General features: G+C 49.3%; 1 protein-coding gene and 1 long non-coding RNA gene across 6 annotated transcripts in view; one reads left to right on the forward strand and one right to left on the reverse strand.

The window, feature by feature from the left end:
- The first annotated feature begins 1,718 nt into the window (after positions 1–1,718).
- On the forward strand, positions 1,719–3,654 carry LOC121042311 (uncharacterized). The gene is made up of 2 exons (XR_005796100.1): positions 1,719–1,892; positions 2,996–3,654. It is a non-coding gene; the product is annotated as an uncharacterized LOC121042311 (long non-coding RNA).
- The window catches only part of SH3GL3 (SH3 domain containing GRB2 like 3, endophilin A3), a 143,654-nt gene continuing 129,917 nt past the window's right edge, over positions 3,333–17,069 (reverse strand). For all 5 annotated transcript variants that reach the window (XM_040493502.1, XM_040493503.1, XM_040493506.1 and 2 more), the window contains one exon: positions 3,333–3,998. In XM_040493502.1, the coding sequence (XP_040349436.1) occupies positions 3,793–3,998 (206 nt within the window). In that variant the 3' untranslated portion in view covers positions 3,333–3,792. The remainder of the gene's footprint in view (positions 3,999–17,069) is intronic.

Consider the following 17,069-nt stretch of genomic DNA (forward strand, 5'->3'; position numbering starts at 1 on the left):
TATCTTATGTAGTATGCTATAATTCCAAGCCTCTTTGGTACCACCCAAGGACCAGTCCCTGATAATGACCAATGATTTGAGCATCTTTTCATGTGTTTATTGGGCATTTGTATAGCTTGTTTTGTGAAGTGTGTCTTCAAATCTTTGGGCTTCTTAGTTATTTATTATTGAATTTTGAGAATTCTTCACATATTCTGTGCATACGTCTATAGTCGAGAGATATGAATTGTGATTTTTTTCTTCCAGATACATTCTGTGAATCCTTTCACCTATGGTTTGTCTTTTTATTATTTTTTTATGCTGTCCTTAGATGAGCAGAAATGTCTAATTTTAATGAAGTCTAAGTTATCAATTTTGTCTTTTGGGGCTATTGCTTTTTGTGTCCTAAGAAATTATGCCTACCTCAAGGTTATGTTATGGAGACCTTTTCCTATGTGTTCTTGTAAAAGCTTCAAGGTCTTAGCTTTTATGGTTAGGTCTATGACCCATTTAAAACTGATTTTAATGTACGGTGTGAGGTAAGGATCAAAGTTTCTTTTACTTTGTTGAAAAGAGATTTCCTTTCCCCACTGCATTATCTCAACACCTTTGTTGAGAAGACATTGACCATATATTTACAAGAGCCTATTTCTAGACGTTTTGTTCTGTTCCATTGACCTACTTCCCCAAACTTGTGCTAATTCCATACTGTTTTGCTAACTGCATTTCCATAAAATTCTAGCATCTAGAATCTAGAGGCTAGTTAATTTAAACAAAAAGCCTGTTGGGGTTTTGATTAGAATCTCATTGAATTTATAGATCACTTTGGGGAGAACATTTTCACAATACTGAGTATCTCTCTCCATTTATTAGGTCTTCGATTTTTATATGCAAAGCTATATAGTTCTCAGGGCCAAGGTCTTGCTTATCTTTCGCTCAGATATTTTCTAAGTATTTTGTACTTTCTGCTGCTATTACAAATGACATTGCCTTTCACTATTATATGATTAATTTGATATTTAATAATTGTTTCCAGCATATAGAAACATAATTGGTTTTTGTATACAATCTCAGGATCTTGACAAATTTACAGTATATATATATATATATATATATATGTGTGTGTGTGTGTGTATATATATATATATAAGTGTATATAGTAGTATATACATTAGTATATATACATATTCTAGATTTTTTATAGCTTCTTTAATGTCTATTCAATCTTGTTTTCTGCAAATAAAGACAGTTGTGTTTCTTACTTTTCAATCTTTAGTCCACTTTTTTGTTTTCCTTGCCTTATTGCACGGACATACACTCATTTTTAAAGAAGTTATAAAGGGTGTTTCTTCCACATGTCTCCCTTTTCCCTTTCATATACGTGTGTCTGGGCCTCAACTTGAGTTTCCCTTGAGGTGTGCTCCCATCTCCATTCCCCAGAGTTAGAGGGCAATACCTTTTCCCCATTCTCCCAGTTTCTATGAGGAGGGATTTTCTCCAAGTAGCCCTAGCTAGTTGAGGAAGTGGACTGAGTTCGGGTTAGCAACTGCGCACGAGTATCATAGCCCCCCCGTCTCCCTGGAAGCTGGCCTGCAGGCAGGGAACGTGCATTCTTTTTTTTTTTTTTTTAATGTTTATTTATTTTTGAGAGAGAGAGAGAGAGAGAGACAGAGCATGAGCAGGGGAGGCGCAGAGAGAGAGGAAGACACAGAATCCGAAGCAGGCTCCAGGCTCCGAGCTGTCAGCACAGAGCCCGACGCGGGGCTCGAACCCACGGACCACGAGATCACGACCTGAGCCGACGTCGGACGCTGAACTGACTGAGCGGCCTGGACACTCGGGAACGTGCATTCTTGATTGCTGCCAGCTCTGCAGTAAGCTCGGTGTTAAAGGCTCTGTCGCCGTAAGAGGAGGTAAGGACGGTCCACCTGCCCCCAGACCAGGTGTCTGACTCCTTCGGGGCTCAGCAGATGCTTTGCTCTCATCCTCAGCTACATCTTCTGACACGGCCTTTACCATGCAAATTACATATTGGTTCTCCTCGGCTTTCCCCCTTGACTAACGCCCCAGCTCCTGTAGAACTCAGAAGGGGAAGAGGGGAGCCATTTACTGGAGCCTCACAAGAGCCCCCCGGTCTACAGCTCTCAGCTGCAATTCCTATTTCCCAAACAAGAGGCCAAAGCACAGTACAGGCATTGAGAATGGCTCTGGACTTCTCCTTCTGTGTGATACATTTCAAATATGGCAGCTGGAAAAGAAAAGTTGATGGGGTACAAAAAGCTCCTTTGTGAGTGTATGTGGGAAAATGCACAGTCGGAGAGGCGGTGTGGGCAGGGGTGAGGAGCACAGGAGAGGCAAGGAGACTCCCTAGGTTAGGAGCCCAGCTGTGGCATTTCATAAAGACTGTGTGACTATGGACAGATTACCTAGCCTTGCTACATCTCAGTTCTTTTATCTGCAAAACGGACTGTTACAAAAATTAAGTGACTTCATTCATTTAAATGCTTAGAGTAGCACCTGGCCCATAGTAAGCACTCAATAAAAGCCGTTACCATTATTTTATTACAGACACTATAGATACAACTGTTTTAGAGAAGGTGTGGGGGAGAGGGACTGGTAGGAAAAGGAAGGAGGAAAAGCATCCTGGATGTTGGGAATTTTCTGATGCACCACGGACTCAGAAGACTGAGAAATCTGCTTTTGGTCACCTGAGACCAACCTGGCCTCTGCAAAAGGCTTGGGTGAGCACTTCAGTGAGTCGTGGGGTTCAGTGAATAATCTGAGCTCAAACTCTGCCTCTCACACCACCGTTGTTTGATCCTGGGCAAGCCATCCAATGAGCCTCCTTCTCTGCTGGAGAAAGGCTACCTGTCCCCTTCCCCAGGACAGCTGTGGCCGCCCCTGGGTCAAAGTATGTGACGAGTGCCTACCCTGGGTGAGGCCAGGGGCTGGTTCTCTGAAACTGTGCAATCTTGTTACTGGCACTCAACCCAGCTCCCCATTCTGCTCCTTCCAGAGCATTCCAACGGGACCTGCTTGAAAAACCTACCCGATATTTGGCAGCCGCAGAAGCTTGTGTTAGGTTCTATTATAAATAAACTTGACAGTGCATGGAAAAGTCCCGTATCCCTGAACTGGAAGGAGGGTGTGCTGTGTTTGAATCGGGGGGACAGTGAAAGCCTCCTCTCAGACCTGCGGACTCAGTCTGGAAGAAGCATGCACGCATCCACACTGCGCCCACCGCCTCCCCCCTCCGCCGCCGGCGCCACCCGGTCAGCCACGGGGCACAGGGCGAGTTCACAGCTGGACCGCCACGCTTGAAAGCCAATTCAACATTAAGAATAACCACGGCCTTTTGCCAACATGGTGTGTCATATTTATTGGGCTATTCACAGGTCAGCTAAAACAGGAGGAAAGGAAAGACCAGATGACATCAGTAACGTCAGGAAACAAAATATTTAGCATTTCTTAAGTTTCAAATTTTGCATTCCGTTGCAGCTGAGGAATATAGGCAATTCATTAACATAACTGCAATGGGTGTGGTTTATTCTTAGCAACGAGAAGCACGGACATTTATTCAACCGAAGACTTTTAGAACACTAAGCGAAAAAGGAAAGTATATTTTCATGTAGCTAAGACAAGAAAATCATTTATACAAATTAAATTGATACAAAATACATTATAAAGAGAACACACATACAAAAGTCATTAAGTGGGTCAAAGAGCAAGGATGTCACAGAACGCCACACGGAGAGAACACTGGTGTGAATTCATTTCAGTTAGGAAAGTAGGTCCAAAGTTTGGGTTACACATTTACTGAGGTAAAGGCACGATCACTTCAACATAATTAATGGGGAAGAATCCAGATTCCCCATGGAGCATTCCCTCATACCAGTTTTCATCTATCTGATTGGTTAATGTAATGATGTCTCCTTCTTTAAATCCTAGTTCTCCTTGGTTCTCTGGCTCAAAATCATAGAGACCACGACAGCAGGGCTGGTCCATGGGAACGTTAGAACCTGTCCACGTCATACGGAGACAAAAAGTACAGGTTAATGGGACACATGATCTTTGGAGAAGGGGGAAGGTGGAGAGCTGGAGGGATCACGAACACCGGGTCATCTGCCTTCTTCCCCAAAAGGCTGGCTCAGCCCGGCCCACCGATGCTGCGCTCTTGGGGTCTGTCCCGGCTGCCCCTCACTAGATGACGCCCTCGCAGACCTCCTGGGCCCACGGCTTCTCCCCTGGGTACCCCCATCCAGAGGAGTCAGGCCCGGCCTACCTTCCTGAAGCAGCTCCTTGGTTCTGCCTGGAGCCCGAGGGAGACACGGAACTCCAAGGCCCAACCCCTGCCCTCAGGGAGCTTATGGTTTCTTTGTGAAGATCGGACAACACACGTGCAACATTTGAAGGGCAAAGATGAGGTGGCGAGTCACTTATAGCTCAGAAGCTCAGAGAGGGAAGGAGCAGAAAAGGCCTGTGTGGTCGGGACACCTTCTCGGAGCTGGTGACCGGGACCCGGAATGAGGCAGGATGTGATGCTGGACAGAACAGGTAGACTATTCACAGACCAGCCTGACGTGCTGGGCTGACTATAGGAAGTTCTCGGGATAATGGTTTTCAAATAGTTACTTTTTAATTTCTAAACTAAAACAGGGCAATGGTGAGAAAGGAAGAAGAAAAGGAAGGAGGGAGGGAGGGAGAAGAATATGCAAAATCGAGGAAAGTCAGCTGTAACCCACTAACCCAGAAATAACCAATGTGAGATTTAACGTTTTGGTGGAGAAGCTTCCAGATGTGTTTATGAATATATTTGCATATGTATTTACATAAATATGTTCATGAAAGGACATTCCTATACATATTATTGTGACTTTTTCTCCTGATTACTTTTAATTGCTGAGCAGTTGTCAACTATATCAGTATGACATGATTTTTTTTTAATGTTTATTTATTTTTGAGAGAAAGAGAGAAAGACAGAGTGTGAGCTGGGGAGGGGCAGAGAGAGACGGAGACACAGAATCCCAAGCAGGCTCCAGGCTCTGAGCCGTCAGCACAGAGCCCGACGCGGGGCTCAAACCCACGAACCATGAGATGACGACATGAGGCGAAGTTGGGATGCTCAACCGACTGAGCCACCCAGGTGTCCTGATTTTTTTTTAAGTTTTTTTTTTAAATTTTTTTAGCATTTATTCATTTTTGAAAGGCAGAGAGACAGAGCGTGAATGGGGGAGGGGGAGAGAGAGAAGGAGACACAGAATCTGAAGCAGGTTCCAGGCTCTGAGCTGTTAGCACAGAGCCCGACTCGGGGCTCAAACCCACGAACCAGGAGATCATGACCTGAGCTGAAGTTGGACGCTCAACCAACTGGCTTAACCAACCACCCAGGGGCCCCAATGACATGACTTCTTTAACTAACCTCCTATTGCTGGATAGTTAAGGTCCTTCCTTCCTCTTTCCCCCTTTCTTCAATTTATTTGTCTATTGTTTTTTGGTCTTAAAAGTTTTAGGAGCCCCCTTTTATACTATACTATACTAATTACTATACTTTGTCATTTTGCTGTGAGCATTATTCCCAGTGTATCATGCTTTCTTCAATCTGTTCTGGAATGTGTCCTGAGGGTGGGGCAGGGAAGGGGGTCTGTTTGGTTTTGGCATACATACAGGTCAAGTTCATCAACCTTTGCATCCCAGGTTCCTCCTCCACGTTCGTATGTACATATTCAACTAAATTAATCCCAGCAATGATTTAACTTTTTCACATGAAAATGTTTACTCTTAACTCCACTGAATTTTGGCTAATAGAGGTGTTATTTACTTTTAACAATGCTCAAGGGTTATCTCAACACAATTTATTAAATGATCCTTTCGTCCTCTACTGACTTCAAATATTACTTTTACCTTTACCATATATTTAATTATCACGTGCACTTGGATGTATTTCAGGATTTTCTATTTTTTTCCCATTGATCGATTTAGGCACCTGCAACGATGCATCATTTTAAATGTTGTGGCTTTCAAGTAAATGTTAATTACTAATTAGGTAAATTCCTCATCGCTTTCTAATCTTTCAAAATCTCCTATTCTCATGAAATCATTCAACCAGGCAAACTTAAGTATCAATGTATTGAGTGTTGTCCCCCCAATAAAAATCCCACTTTGGGGGCACCTGGCTGGCTCAGTCGGTACGGCATGTGGCTCTCGATCTCAGGGTCATGAGTCAGGCCCCACGCTGGGCAGAGAGATTACTTTTTAAGAACTGCATTTTGATTGCAAGTGGATCATATTTTCTTAAGTATTAAGACTAGTTTTAGGAGGTTTTCTTCAACGTTTATTTATTCTTGGGACAGAGAGAGACAGAGCATGAACGGGCGAGGGGCAGAGAGAGAGGGAGACACAGAATCGGAAACAGGCCCCAGGCTCCGAGCCATCAGCCCAGAGCCCGACGCGGGGCTCGAACTCACGGACCGTGAGATCGTGACCTGGCTGAAGTCGGACGCTTAACCGACTGCGCCACCCAGGCGCCCCAGTTTTAGGAGGTTTTCTAATGAGCGATGATCTGTGTTCCCTGAAAGAACCACTTACACGTGTGTTAAACTTCCATCCGACAGAGACCAGGTTTGTTAACCATCTAAGATTCTTGCATCTCTATTCAAAAGTGAAATTACTCTCCTTTTCCATTCTGGTCAGGTTTTGGTATCAGAACATGCCAGAAACTTGTTTTCTTTTCTCCAAAATATTCAGTCTTGAATGTTTGAGAACGTTTGCCCCCAGTGATCTAGGCTAATGGGTTTCTGAACATGGAATGCTTTCTTGGATAGTTTGTGGCAGTAACAGAAGAGTGTCCACAAAAGAGGTGTGTGGCCCCACTCCAGGGCACGACAGCCTCTAACGGGACGCGTGGCCTCAGCCAGTCTCATGATTCCCTGTGGAGGAGCCGAGCCGAGGGGGTGAGCAGGAGCGGAGAGGCTGCCCCGGCCAGGGGAGGTGACGCCTGACCAGAGGGTCAAGCTCACGGACCACTGGTGGACGCGGAGCAGATGTGACTGTCCCCGTGAAGAACGAGCTGGAAGGGAGCTGAGCCCCACCCCAGGAAAACCACGCGCCCCGTGTACATGGTAACCGCCCCGTGGACAGAGACCACCACCAGAAGACAGAGCAGGCCATCCAGAAGGAGACCAGGGAGGACTCCACACCATCGACAGCCGACTCCTCACGGCTTCCTTTTGTCACAGGAGCAGAGGGAGGTCTGCAAAGGCGGGAGGCAGTGTCCCAGGACAAGACCACATCGGATTCACAGTCTGTGTCCTTTCACAAGAGCTTGACCCCTGCACGTGACGGAAATATCTGCCTAGATCGTCTCACTTCTGCCACCCTCTTTTACGCTTTCTGTTTTGATTTCCTTTTTTCCATAATCAGGAAACAGTTTCCTTTCTCTAACTTCAACTGAGAGTCGAGGCAAGTTCTGCCTCGACTGAGTTCCTTCCTCACCGAATCTTTTATGTCCACATAAAGAGAATATAGATTTGGGTACTTCTGTGTCTGGCCAAATGAGAAGCCCCTCTGTCCCAGGCAGCAAATTCACCGTGCGCTGCCCGTTTCTCTGGCTGGTGGCGCGGCCCTCCTTCAGCAGGACCCCGCTGCCTTCCTGTGACCACGGCTCTCGATACGGCGGCACGTTAGGATGCCCACAGCCGCTCTGAACCCCAGGCCGATTAAGTCAGAAGCTCTGACAGTGGGGCCTGGACGTCAGGGCTTCTTAAAATTTCTCGGGGGATTCCAATGTCCAAGGGAAGCTGCAAATCATCAGCCTAATGGCCCTCCCCCCTCCCTCTGCTTTTGTCAACCAGAGCTTGGGAGTGTCATGGCGTTTCAGCCGCTGGGGAAAGGGAAAGCGGTCATGGTAGGGAACGGGATCCTCTTCTCCCTCTCCAGATAGGAAGCTCCTTCCCATGTGGTGACTTACACGTAGACCAGCCTTTTAGCATCTGGATGCACCTGCACTACGGTCTCTAGAATGTACTTGATGTTCCTAGCTTTCTGATGGCTCCTTCCACGACAGACCTCCATGCCACCCCAACTTTTGTCACAATGATGGCGGTGGGAGGATTTCAATGTGGAGGCCCGGCTCATCGTCTTGAATTTGAACAGGATAACATGCAATTACTTCAAAGCACTGGGAAATGGAGTGTTTTGCCTGCAGAACTTTTCATTCTCCTCTGGAAACGCAAAGCCTGGCCGGTGAGCTGGGGCACCGAAAATCTATGGCAACTTGGGCCGTTGAGTCACAGTCAACTTTATTAATGGACACGTGCTCTAATGTGGTCTATGAAGGTGATTACCGTCCTCTGAGCATCTCCAGCACTCTACCAGTGCAGTGAAGAGGGAGCCGGAGGCAGCTGCCAAACCACACGGTAGGCTCGGGAAGCACTTCCTTGAACGCGAAACGTCAGCGCCAGAAAGGTATTTTGGTGGTCCTCCCACGGACCCTTCTCTTTGTGAAGGAGAGACAGTGATGCCTCTAAGAGGTGACAACAGCCCGGCCCCGGGGCTAATGGCAGCGCCAGGGCCGGACGCCAGGGCTCCAGACCCCAGCCTGTGACCTACCCGACGGACGTCACCTCCTACGTGATCCAGGACGCTACTCAGGGTTGCCAAGCCATTCTATGAGCTACCACCCTGACCACGGGTCTAAGTGTATGTATTTTTTCCTCCCATTTACTCTGCAAGCTACCTGCAATGACTAAAATAAATGCTAAACTGCAGGCACGCGCTGACCCCGACCACCAGCTGCATGTGTAGACGTGTGCACTCCCAGCACACACACCGAACACATCGGGGGAAAGACACATTACTCACTTCTCACCTCATTTATTCTAGGCAAGGGGCCGTTGCCACGCTGCCCACTTAGATTTTCTAAGAGCTGGAGAGCGACCAGCACTCCTATCACACTCCATCAGCAGATGAGCCCCAAACAGGGCGTCTCTGCTGAGACCACTGAGTGGAGAGACCCCTGGACACCAGTTCCCTGACTCAGGTGAGGCCTGAACACCTGGCTCTCTCCGGCCAGCTCCACGCCGCCCCCGGCCCCGAACACACTTCCGGCAGTGTGGGCACCAGGTAAATCCACACCTTCCGGCTAGAGCTGGGCTGGCCGTCCTGATTGACACAAGCAGTAGACGATATTCTGGAGGATCATCCCACGCACTTGTCATGCTGGCTCGAGTCTGCGGTCTGGGGCCCTTAATCCAAGGGGCGGTGGCCTCCCTAACTTGATGGAAAGGGGAGAGCCCGCACATGGACAGTGCAGTCAATGTGGCAAGTTCTAAGTTGCAAAATAATGCCACTTCAGCTATAAAACAGCGGGAAACGGCTTTCATGCCGGCACCAGGTAGGCTTTTCTGAGATTTAAGAGGCAGAGAGAGAGAGACACCGACAGCCAGATAGGCTGACTCCTGGGGTCCAAGGAACCAGGATGTGAAGAACTCAGAGCAAGGAGATCCTATTACAAGCCGCGAAGCGGGAAGGGCTGTTCCCTGCCACCCAGAGGGGATACACAAGCTCTTTCTAGAGGCCGGAGAGAGAAGAGGCTGGGCAAGAAGGCTGAAATGCTCCCCAGATTCCATCCAGGGCAGGGGGTGGTGGTCTTGGGCCCCACTTCCCACTGGAATTCTGGGAGAAGGTGGGCCCCGCCCCCCCAAGTGCTCTAGCCCCACAGGGGGTGGGGGGCCAAACAGTGGTAATGGTGGGGTGGTGTAACTAAGCCACCCCTGGCTCCCTGTGACCCGCGAACAAATCTCAAGTACCCCTGGAAGCAAGGAGGTGCTGGGGTGGCGGCTGGACCGGGCGCGGCCTAGGGGTGGGCCCACAGGATGCAGAGACCCCACAAGGCAGAGCTGGAGGCCTGGACCACAGAGCCAGGCCCGGGCCTGTAGTGATAAGTCATCTCAACAGTGCGAGCAGGTCAGGCCCAGACAAGCTCCTCGCCGGCCACCACGATGTCCAGTGACCTTCCCCTGGCATCCGGGCCACATCTTGGGGTCGAGACGTGGGGAGGAGGGCCGGTGAGGAAAACCAACAGCCCTGACGGGCTTAACGTGAATTTAAGTCCTAAATTGACCAAGTAATAAGTGGATAGTCTACTTTCTATTGAAAGAGACCGAGTTACCTTGAAATGGCAAGATTATGTTTTTTTCCACCATTAGAAGAGATGGAAAAAAGATTAATTTTTTTTTTTTTTTTTTTTTTTTTTGGCCAACAGTAGAAATGGAAAAAAGATTAACTTGTTTCCGCCACTGGTCTAAATGGAGGCAAGTTCAGTTCACTTAAAGAGAAATAAAAGTTTCTGCCCACCTAAGTGATAATGTATGAATTTTCCCTCTCCACAAAAGAGGAGTCAGAATCACCAGGGCTGGAGCCCAAAGGCCCGGGCAGAACAGACCACATTTCCTCAGTGGGGTCTCCCAAACGGGACCAGCCACAAACGTCCGCAAGGTGCCCGAATGCCCAACTTCCCACAGTCAGAAGCCGGCACCTTTGCTGAAACCTTCACGCGAGAAAAGATGGGTTGTACCCAGCGTCCCATCCTCGGGGACGACGTGTGCCTTTTGTCCCCCTGGAGTCTGGCAACTGGTGCTCCTCGACCACGCCCACCTTCTGGCTGTCCCACACGCAGCAGTGGCCCCGGACCCGCGGGGAGCTGCTCTCGCGTACCTCGCCGGCCGATGTGCACGCGTGTGCTGCACAGCAGGCAGCTGACCCCCCAGCCCCCCACCGCCCAGCCTGCCCCCCACCCCCGCCCCGGCCCAGTGGCCTGTGTTTATTTTCTCTTACTCCTGAGACCTGGCTTAACGTAACACGAGAGCAGAGGTGGGAAAAACACAGTCTTCCTTGTTAAAGCCCTGAAACAAAGATTATTTTAACAGAGAAAAGGGAGTATCCCTGTTGAATATTTATTATTCCTGTCCTGATCCTCACCATTAGGAGAAAAAGAAACAAAGGAGGCTGGAACACAAGAGCTTCAAGGTGGCTGGTCCGTAAGCACCCTGTCGGCAGCACACGACAGGCAGGGAGCTCCTGTTCTCCCTAAAATAAGTTTCCCTCCCTCTAGGCGATAATTTGGCCCAGTTCCTAACAATATCGGGTCCCCCCCTTATTATTTTAACAACGGTAAAATTCCAGGGAGTGCCCTTCCCCCAGCCAGCCCTTCGTGCCCCCAAGTCCCTGCCGCAGAGGGCGACTCACACAGAGGTACCCAGCACATCTTACTCCAGTGGTGGTTCCCTGGTCCTCAGCGCCAGTCGGCGACAGGGGTGACACGTGTTTACCACGGGCCAGGGCAATATCCCGAGTGCGTCGCTGGTACCCGTGGGCCCACTTTGGTTCCATTACTTCCCCCAGTGGGATGGATGGAGAAACCAAGGCATACAGAGGTTCAACACGGCGCGCCTCCATCTGGGTCCAGAGCCCACCCTCGATCCGAAAGTCATTAGCTGGTGGGTCCATCTCCACCTAATTTCTGAGCCAACCCCAAGCTGGGGTGCGGGGAGGGCGGGGCCCATCCGTTGGGCTCGGTGAGCCCACGTGTCCTCGGCCTGGCGCGCTCGGGGGAGCTCCGAGGCCCCGGGATGCCCTCTGGGGAGCGGTCCCCCCTAAACCCCTCCCTGGTCCTCCGAGGCCCACCCAGGTCCCGCCTCGCCTTGCCAGTCATGCTCAAAGGACGTCCTTTGGGTACTTACTCTCTGTCCCGCTTGCCTCTGCCTGAGCCTCTGCTTCTAAGCGAGCAGCTCAGGCTTCAGTTAAAAAGCAAAACAAACACTGGCATCCACCGCAGGTGGCAGATCAGCCACCAGAGTGGACGTGGCGTCAGACGTCCCTGGCATCCTGCAGCCGGGCCTGCTCACGTGCCAGGATCTGCCGGCCTGCCCTCAAGGACCGTGTCTCTGCCCCTGCCGCTGCCGGCGGTGGAGGAGGACGGGGAGCGAGCGGTCAGCGGGGCGGGGGGCATCCTTCTCTCCGCGGCACGAAAACATCGCCATCTTGGGCCGCATTTAAACTTGGGTTGTTTTCAGACCCTCAGAGGCCCCCACTGCTCTCTCCTCTGCTGGCCCCGACTCTGGGCATCCCGTTACCCGGAACCCCCCCCCCCCCGCAGAGCACCCCAACTAACTGCAAGGCAAGCTACGACCCCACCCCCCAACTCCTATAGTTTGGAGGGGAAAGGGGAGGGAGAGAGAAGTGATTCGCACACCTGCTGCCGACGTGAGCGCCTACTGGCGAACGATCCATCTACCAGAAGCTACTGACCTGAGAAGGGTTCTTTGTCTTTTAGTAAATGCCCCAGACTTCTGTGCCTTTGGAGTGTTTTGTTCCTGCTTTTTTTTTTTTAGTCTTTCTCTTGCCTCCCTTGTGGTCGGGCCACGACCCGTCACTGTCCTGCCGTGAGTGGGCCTTCCCGAAGCTGTCCCTTGGCCTCTCTAATCTGCTGCTTCCAGTCTGCTGTAGGCTAGGAAATCAGAGGACCATTAGGTGACATCAACAGCCACTGGGTCGTGGGCTCTTACTCTGCAGCCCTGCGCATGCCCAGCACCTCGATTTACACAACCTTCAAATAAACCTGTGCGGTCAGGGTGCTAATTCCCATCCTTTTGAGGGTGAAACCGAGACCCAGAGGCACGGGGGGAGAGCCAGGGTCGGGGCACTTCTGTGGCTCCGGAGCCCATCTGACAGTGAGGACTGCAGGGGACACCCATCGCAGCCGGGCGGGCTCAGGTTCTGCCGCCTTCCTGGTCTTAAGTCTGGAAGCTCAGAGGTGTTTCCGTATCACCAACACTACTGGTGGGGCCGCTAAGGGGCAGAGGGTGGAGTTAACCCAAGCAGGAATGGGGGACCCTGTACCCCCTCTGGGGGGCTTCAGCTGCACACCAGGACCTCCCTGAGATGTGGCTGTGCCCCCACCGTCGGACGATGGGGTAGCTCAGCTCTTGACGGGCTGGGACGCATGACCGGTTTCAAACTTTCAAGTTTATTTCCAGTTCAGACTCGTTCTCAGGCACTCCGGGCCAGACACCACACTCAACCCAGGAGATGCCACCTCTTTTGAATTAGAATGAGCATATTTGGTGCAAGTTATAATTTCCTTTTCTTTTAATCAGTCTAAAATCTCAAGCACTTGTAGAAAAATTCCTTGGAAGCTAAACACTTTCCCGTTAGCTGACCCAGACACAGCAGAATTATGATAAATACCACAAAACCTATTTTGTTTAGCATCTCTAAAACACTATTTTTGGGGCGCCTGGGTGGCTCAGTCGACTGAATGTCGGGCTTCATGATCTTACAGCTCGTAGGTTCGAGCCCCGAATCGGGCTCTGTGCTGACGGCTGGGAGCCTGGAGCCTGTTTGGTTTTTTGTGTCTCCCTCTCTCTCTGCCCCCCCCCCCCCCCCCCACTCACACTCTGTCTCTCTCTCTCCCTCAAAAGATAAGATAAACATTAAAAATATAAATAAATAAAATCCTATTTTTGTCCGCTGGTAATAAATTAGACAAGGACTTCAGATCCCTGGTTTCTAGCTCTGGATTAGGTCACCTCTGGGCCCTGACTTTCAACTTTAATCTGTGGTTAATGCTACGGACTGAATGTCCAACAAATGCATATACGCTGAAGCCTAGTCCCCAGTGTGGTGGTAAGTGGAGGTGGGACTCTGGGGAGGTGATCAGGTCACGACGGTGGACCCGCAGGAATGGGACCGAGCCACCATGTCGGGACACAACAAGAAGACAGCCGTCTGCAAACCAGGCAGCGGACCCTCACCGGCCACGGAATCTGCTGGCACCGTGACCTTGGACCTCAAGCCTCCAGTGCTGTGGGAACTAAGTGTGTTGGTTGAGCCCCTGGTCTGTGGTGTTCTGCGACAGATGCCCAGCTAGCTAAGACAAATCTACTGAAGTCTACAAACTGTCTTTCTAGAAATAAGACATCTGTGTTCATCCACAGGAGGTGTGACTTGTTGAAACTGCTGGTCAGCGGAACTCAAGCTTCATGATTCTACTCTCGTCTATAAAAATGAGCATGTGTGATTTCTTTTACCCTTAATACCAGTCCTCCCCAGCTGATGAAGACTGCAACACCCCGGTGTGACCAGTAAGGCGTGTGCCCTCCACCCTGCACAGCCTTGCTTGTCCTGAGATGTAATTTCGAAAGTTGAGGCCCCTGTACTTATGGAAGCTTCCTGGGAGGTGGCCCTCTGTGACAACCAGGCCTGGGAGGTGACCCTCTGTGACCATCAGGCCCAGCGTCTGTGGGTCCCCTTCGCCACTCCGAGTGAAGGGAAAGCAGAAAACAAACGGTGGCCTTAATCACAGGTGGCTTCCTGGCCGCCGGCACGGGGCCAAGCCTGCAGATGTGTTTCCTTTGCTCTGCTCCTCGCTTCGTATAGTATGGATTAGATGCCAACACTTAAAAATCAGGAGATTGATTGGGGCGCCTGGGTGGCTCAGTCAGTTGAGCGTCCGACTTCAGCTCGGGTCACGATCTCGTGGTCCGTGGGTTCGAGCCCCACGTCGGGCTCTGTGCTGACAGCTCAGAGCCTGGAGCCTGTTTCAGATTCTATGTCTCCCTCTTCCTCTGACCCTCCCCTGTTCATGCTCTCTCTGTCTGTCTCAAAAATAAATAAATGTTAAAAAAAATTTTTTTTTTTTTAAAACTCAGGAGATTGCTCGTAAATATATGATTTCTGGCTTCTCTTGAAAAAATCAGAAAGGCTGGCTATTCTGGGCCCACAGCCCCGGGCACCAAGCAGTGGCTACTGCCCATTGGCGTCCCCGTGACTAGACTCGCCTCCCCCCTTTGTGCACCTGTCCTAGAGGTCCGGTGTCAGCCACTTATCACCAGCCTGGCACTGTTTTCTTACCCTTTCCCTGAGTCTCTCATCCTCATCCTCATAATCTGGCATTAGAATTTGCACCTGGGGCCACACCCACTGGATAATTCCAGGGGGCATCAGACAGGACTCCGAGGTACAGTCCCCTGGATTTGTGCTATACGGGTGCCCTATGTGTCACCCGGGACACAATCCACTTCTACACTTTTTTTTTTTTTTAATGTAAGTACCAGGGTGCCCAGGTAGCTCAGTTGGGTGTCTGACTCTTGATTTCAGCTCAGGTCATGAGGTCACGATCTCGTGGTTCATGGGATCAAGCCCCACGTCGGGCTCTGTGCTCACAGCACAGAGTTGCTTGGGATTCTCTCTCTCTCTCTCTCTCTCTCTCTCTCTCTCTCTCTCTCTCTGCCTCTGCCTCTGCCTCTGCCTCTGCCTCTGCCTCTGCCTCTCTCTGTCCCTCCCCAGCTTGCTCACCAGCCCTCTGTCTCAAAATAAATAAACATTTAAAAATATATAAGTACCTATATTAATATTTAGATAATGACATTTTAAAATTTAGCTTAAACACCTTGCAAAATATCGACATTTTTAAATATGCAGCGTTTGAGATAACAGAATCGTATCACCATCTCAGCCAAGTAGTATTAAACTTGCCACAACTAAGTTACAAGTTACATCTTACAGCTTTTGGAAACCTCTTTTCATAGACTTTTTCGAAGAATTACAGGAAACCATTCCCTGCAGGGAGTGAGCCTTTCCCTCTAAAGCTTCCTTCGGAGGAAAAATAAGAGAAGGGCTTTTCTCCTTTCTCGAATCAATGGCTGCTGATCAACAATAAGAATCATGGTTCAATTTCACCTTTTTAAAGAAATATTTTTTAAACACAGAACATACAAAAATGTTCAAGTCTGTACACTTCTCAAGTGTTTAAGAATGTCAGGTGCTCATAAAAGATAATTACTACAGCCACAGAGTGAGCTGGGAAAGAAACTTGGAAGGTGTTATAGCCGATCATTTTACTCAGGAACAAGGTCAAATTAGCCCAGAGATGTTAAGAAACTCACCCAAAGTCACACAGCTCATGGATCTGAGCTACAATACAGGACTCCTGCACTTCCTTGTTTATTTCTCTCCTGTCAATAGCACTGACTGACCCACCGCTGATAGTATACAGAAACGGATGTGTGGGGAGGGCAACAAGCAAGAAAATTGTGGGAGGGAAAGAAGAAAAAGTAAAAACCAACCTGCCCACGAAGCAATCACCACTTTCGCTGTTAAGTGACATTTTAATTTCCTCTTTGGAAATTTAGGTTAAAAAAAAAAAAGCACATATTTCTATTTGCAAAGTGCTCGTCTTCTTCAAGTTTCAAGCCTCACACTTTACTTTGGAAGAGATGTTTATTTTCTAACGTAATCCCAGAGATTCTGCCCCAACAGGGGGAACGACTCAGACTCGAGACGGGATTTCCGAGCCCCTCTGAGAAGCGTCAAGAACTTTATAAAAGTCTCCTTTATACCTGAAGGGAGTTGGACTGTCTTCACATAGGCCCTTTGAGAGATTTATTCTGCCTTGCTCTGAAACGCCTACGGCATGCACTCGCAGCCCACACTTGTTCACGGATCTCAGCCCATCTCAGGCCGGAGCATATTAACACTAAATCGTGAATATATAAAGTGGCACCCTCTTTAAGAACCCAAGTGGGAGGGGGAACCCTCCACACATAATCGAGTTGATAAAAAACATAAAATATACCTTGTCTTTTTTTTTTTTATGTTTTACTTATTTTTGAGAGAGAGAGAAAGAGAGACAGAGAGAGAGAAAGAGCATGAGCTGGGGAGGGGCAGAGAGAGAGGGAGACACAGAATCGGAAGCAGGCTCCAGGCTCCGAGCTGTCAGCACAGAGCCCGACGTGGGGGCTCGAACTCATGGACCGCGAGCTCATGACCTGAACCAAAGTCAGACGCTAAACCGACCGAGCCACCCAGGCGCCCCTGTTCTTACCTTTATGTTAAAGAGAACTTAGAAGAAACAACAACAAACTGAAGAAAGTATACCCAACAGATAGGACAGCCAAGTATTACTGTAACTTAGAGGGTTCTTAAATTTTTTTTAATGCTTTTTTTTTTTTTTGAGAGAGAGAGAGAAAGACAGAGAGAGAGAGAGCGCGCACAAGTTGGGGAGGGGCAGAGAAAGAGGGAGAAGGCAGAGC

The sequence above is a fragment of the Herpailurus yagouaroundi genome, unplaced genomic scaffold (genome assembly GCF_014898765.1).
Source record: "Herpailurus yagouaroundi ecotype Mexico unplaced genomic scaffold, PumYag 185, whole genome shotgun sequence".
Lineage (NCBI taxonomy): Eukaryota > Metazoa > Chordata > Mammalia > Carnivora > Felidae > Herpailurus > Herpailurus yagouaroundi.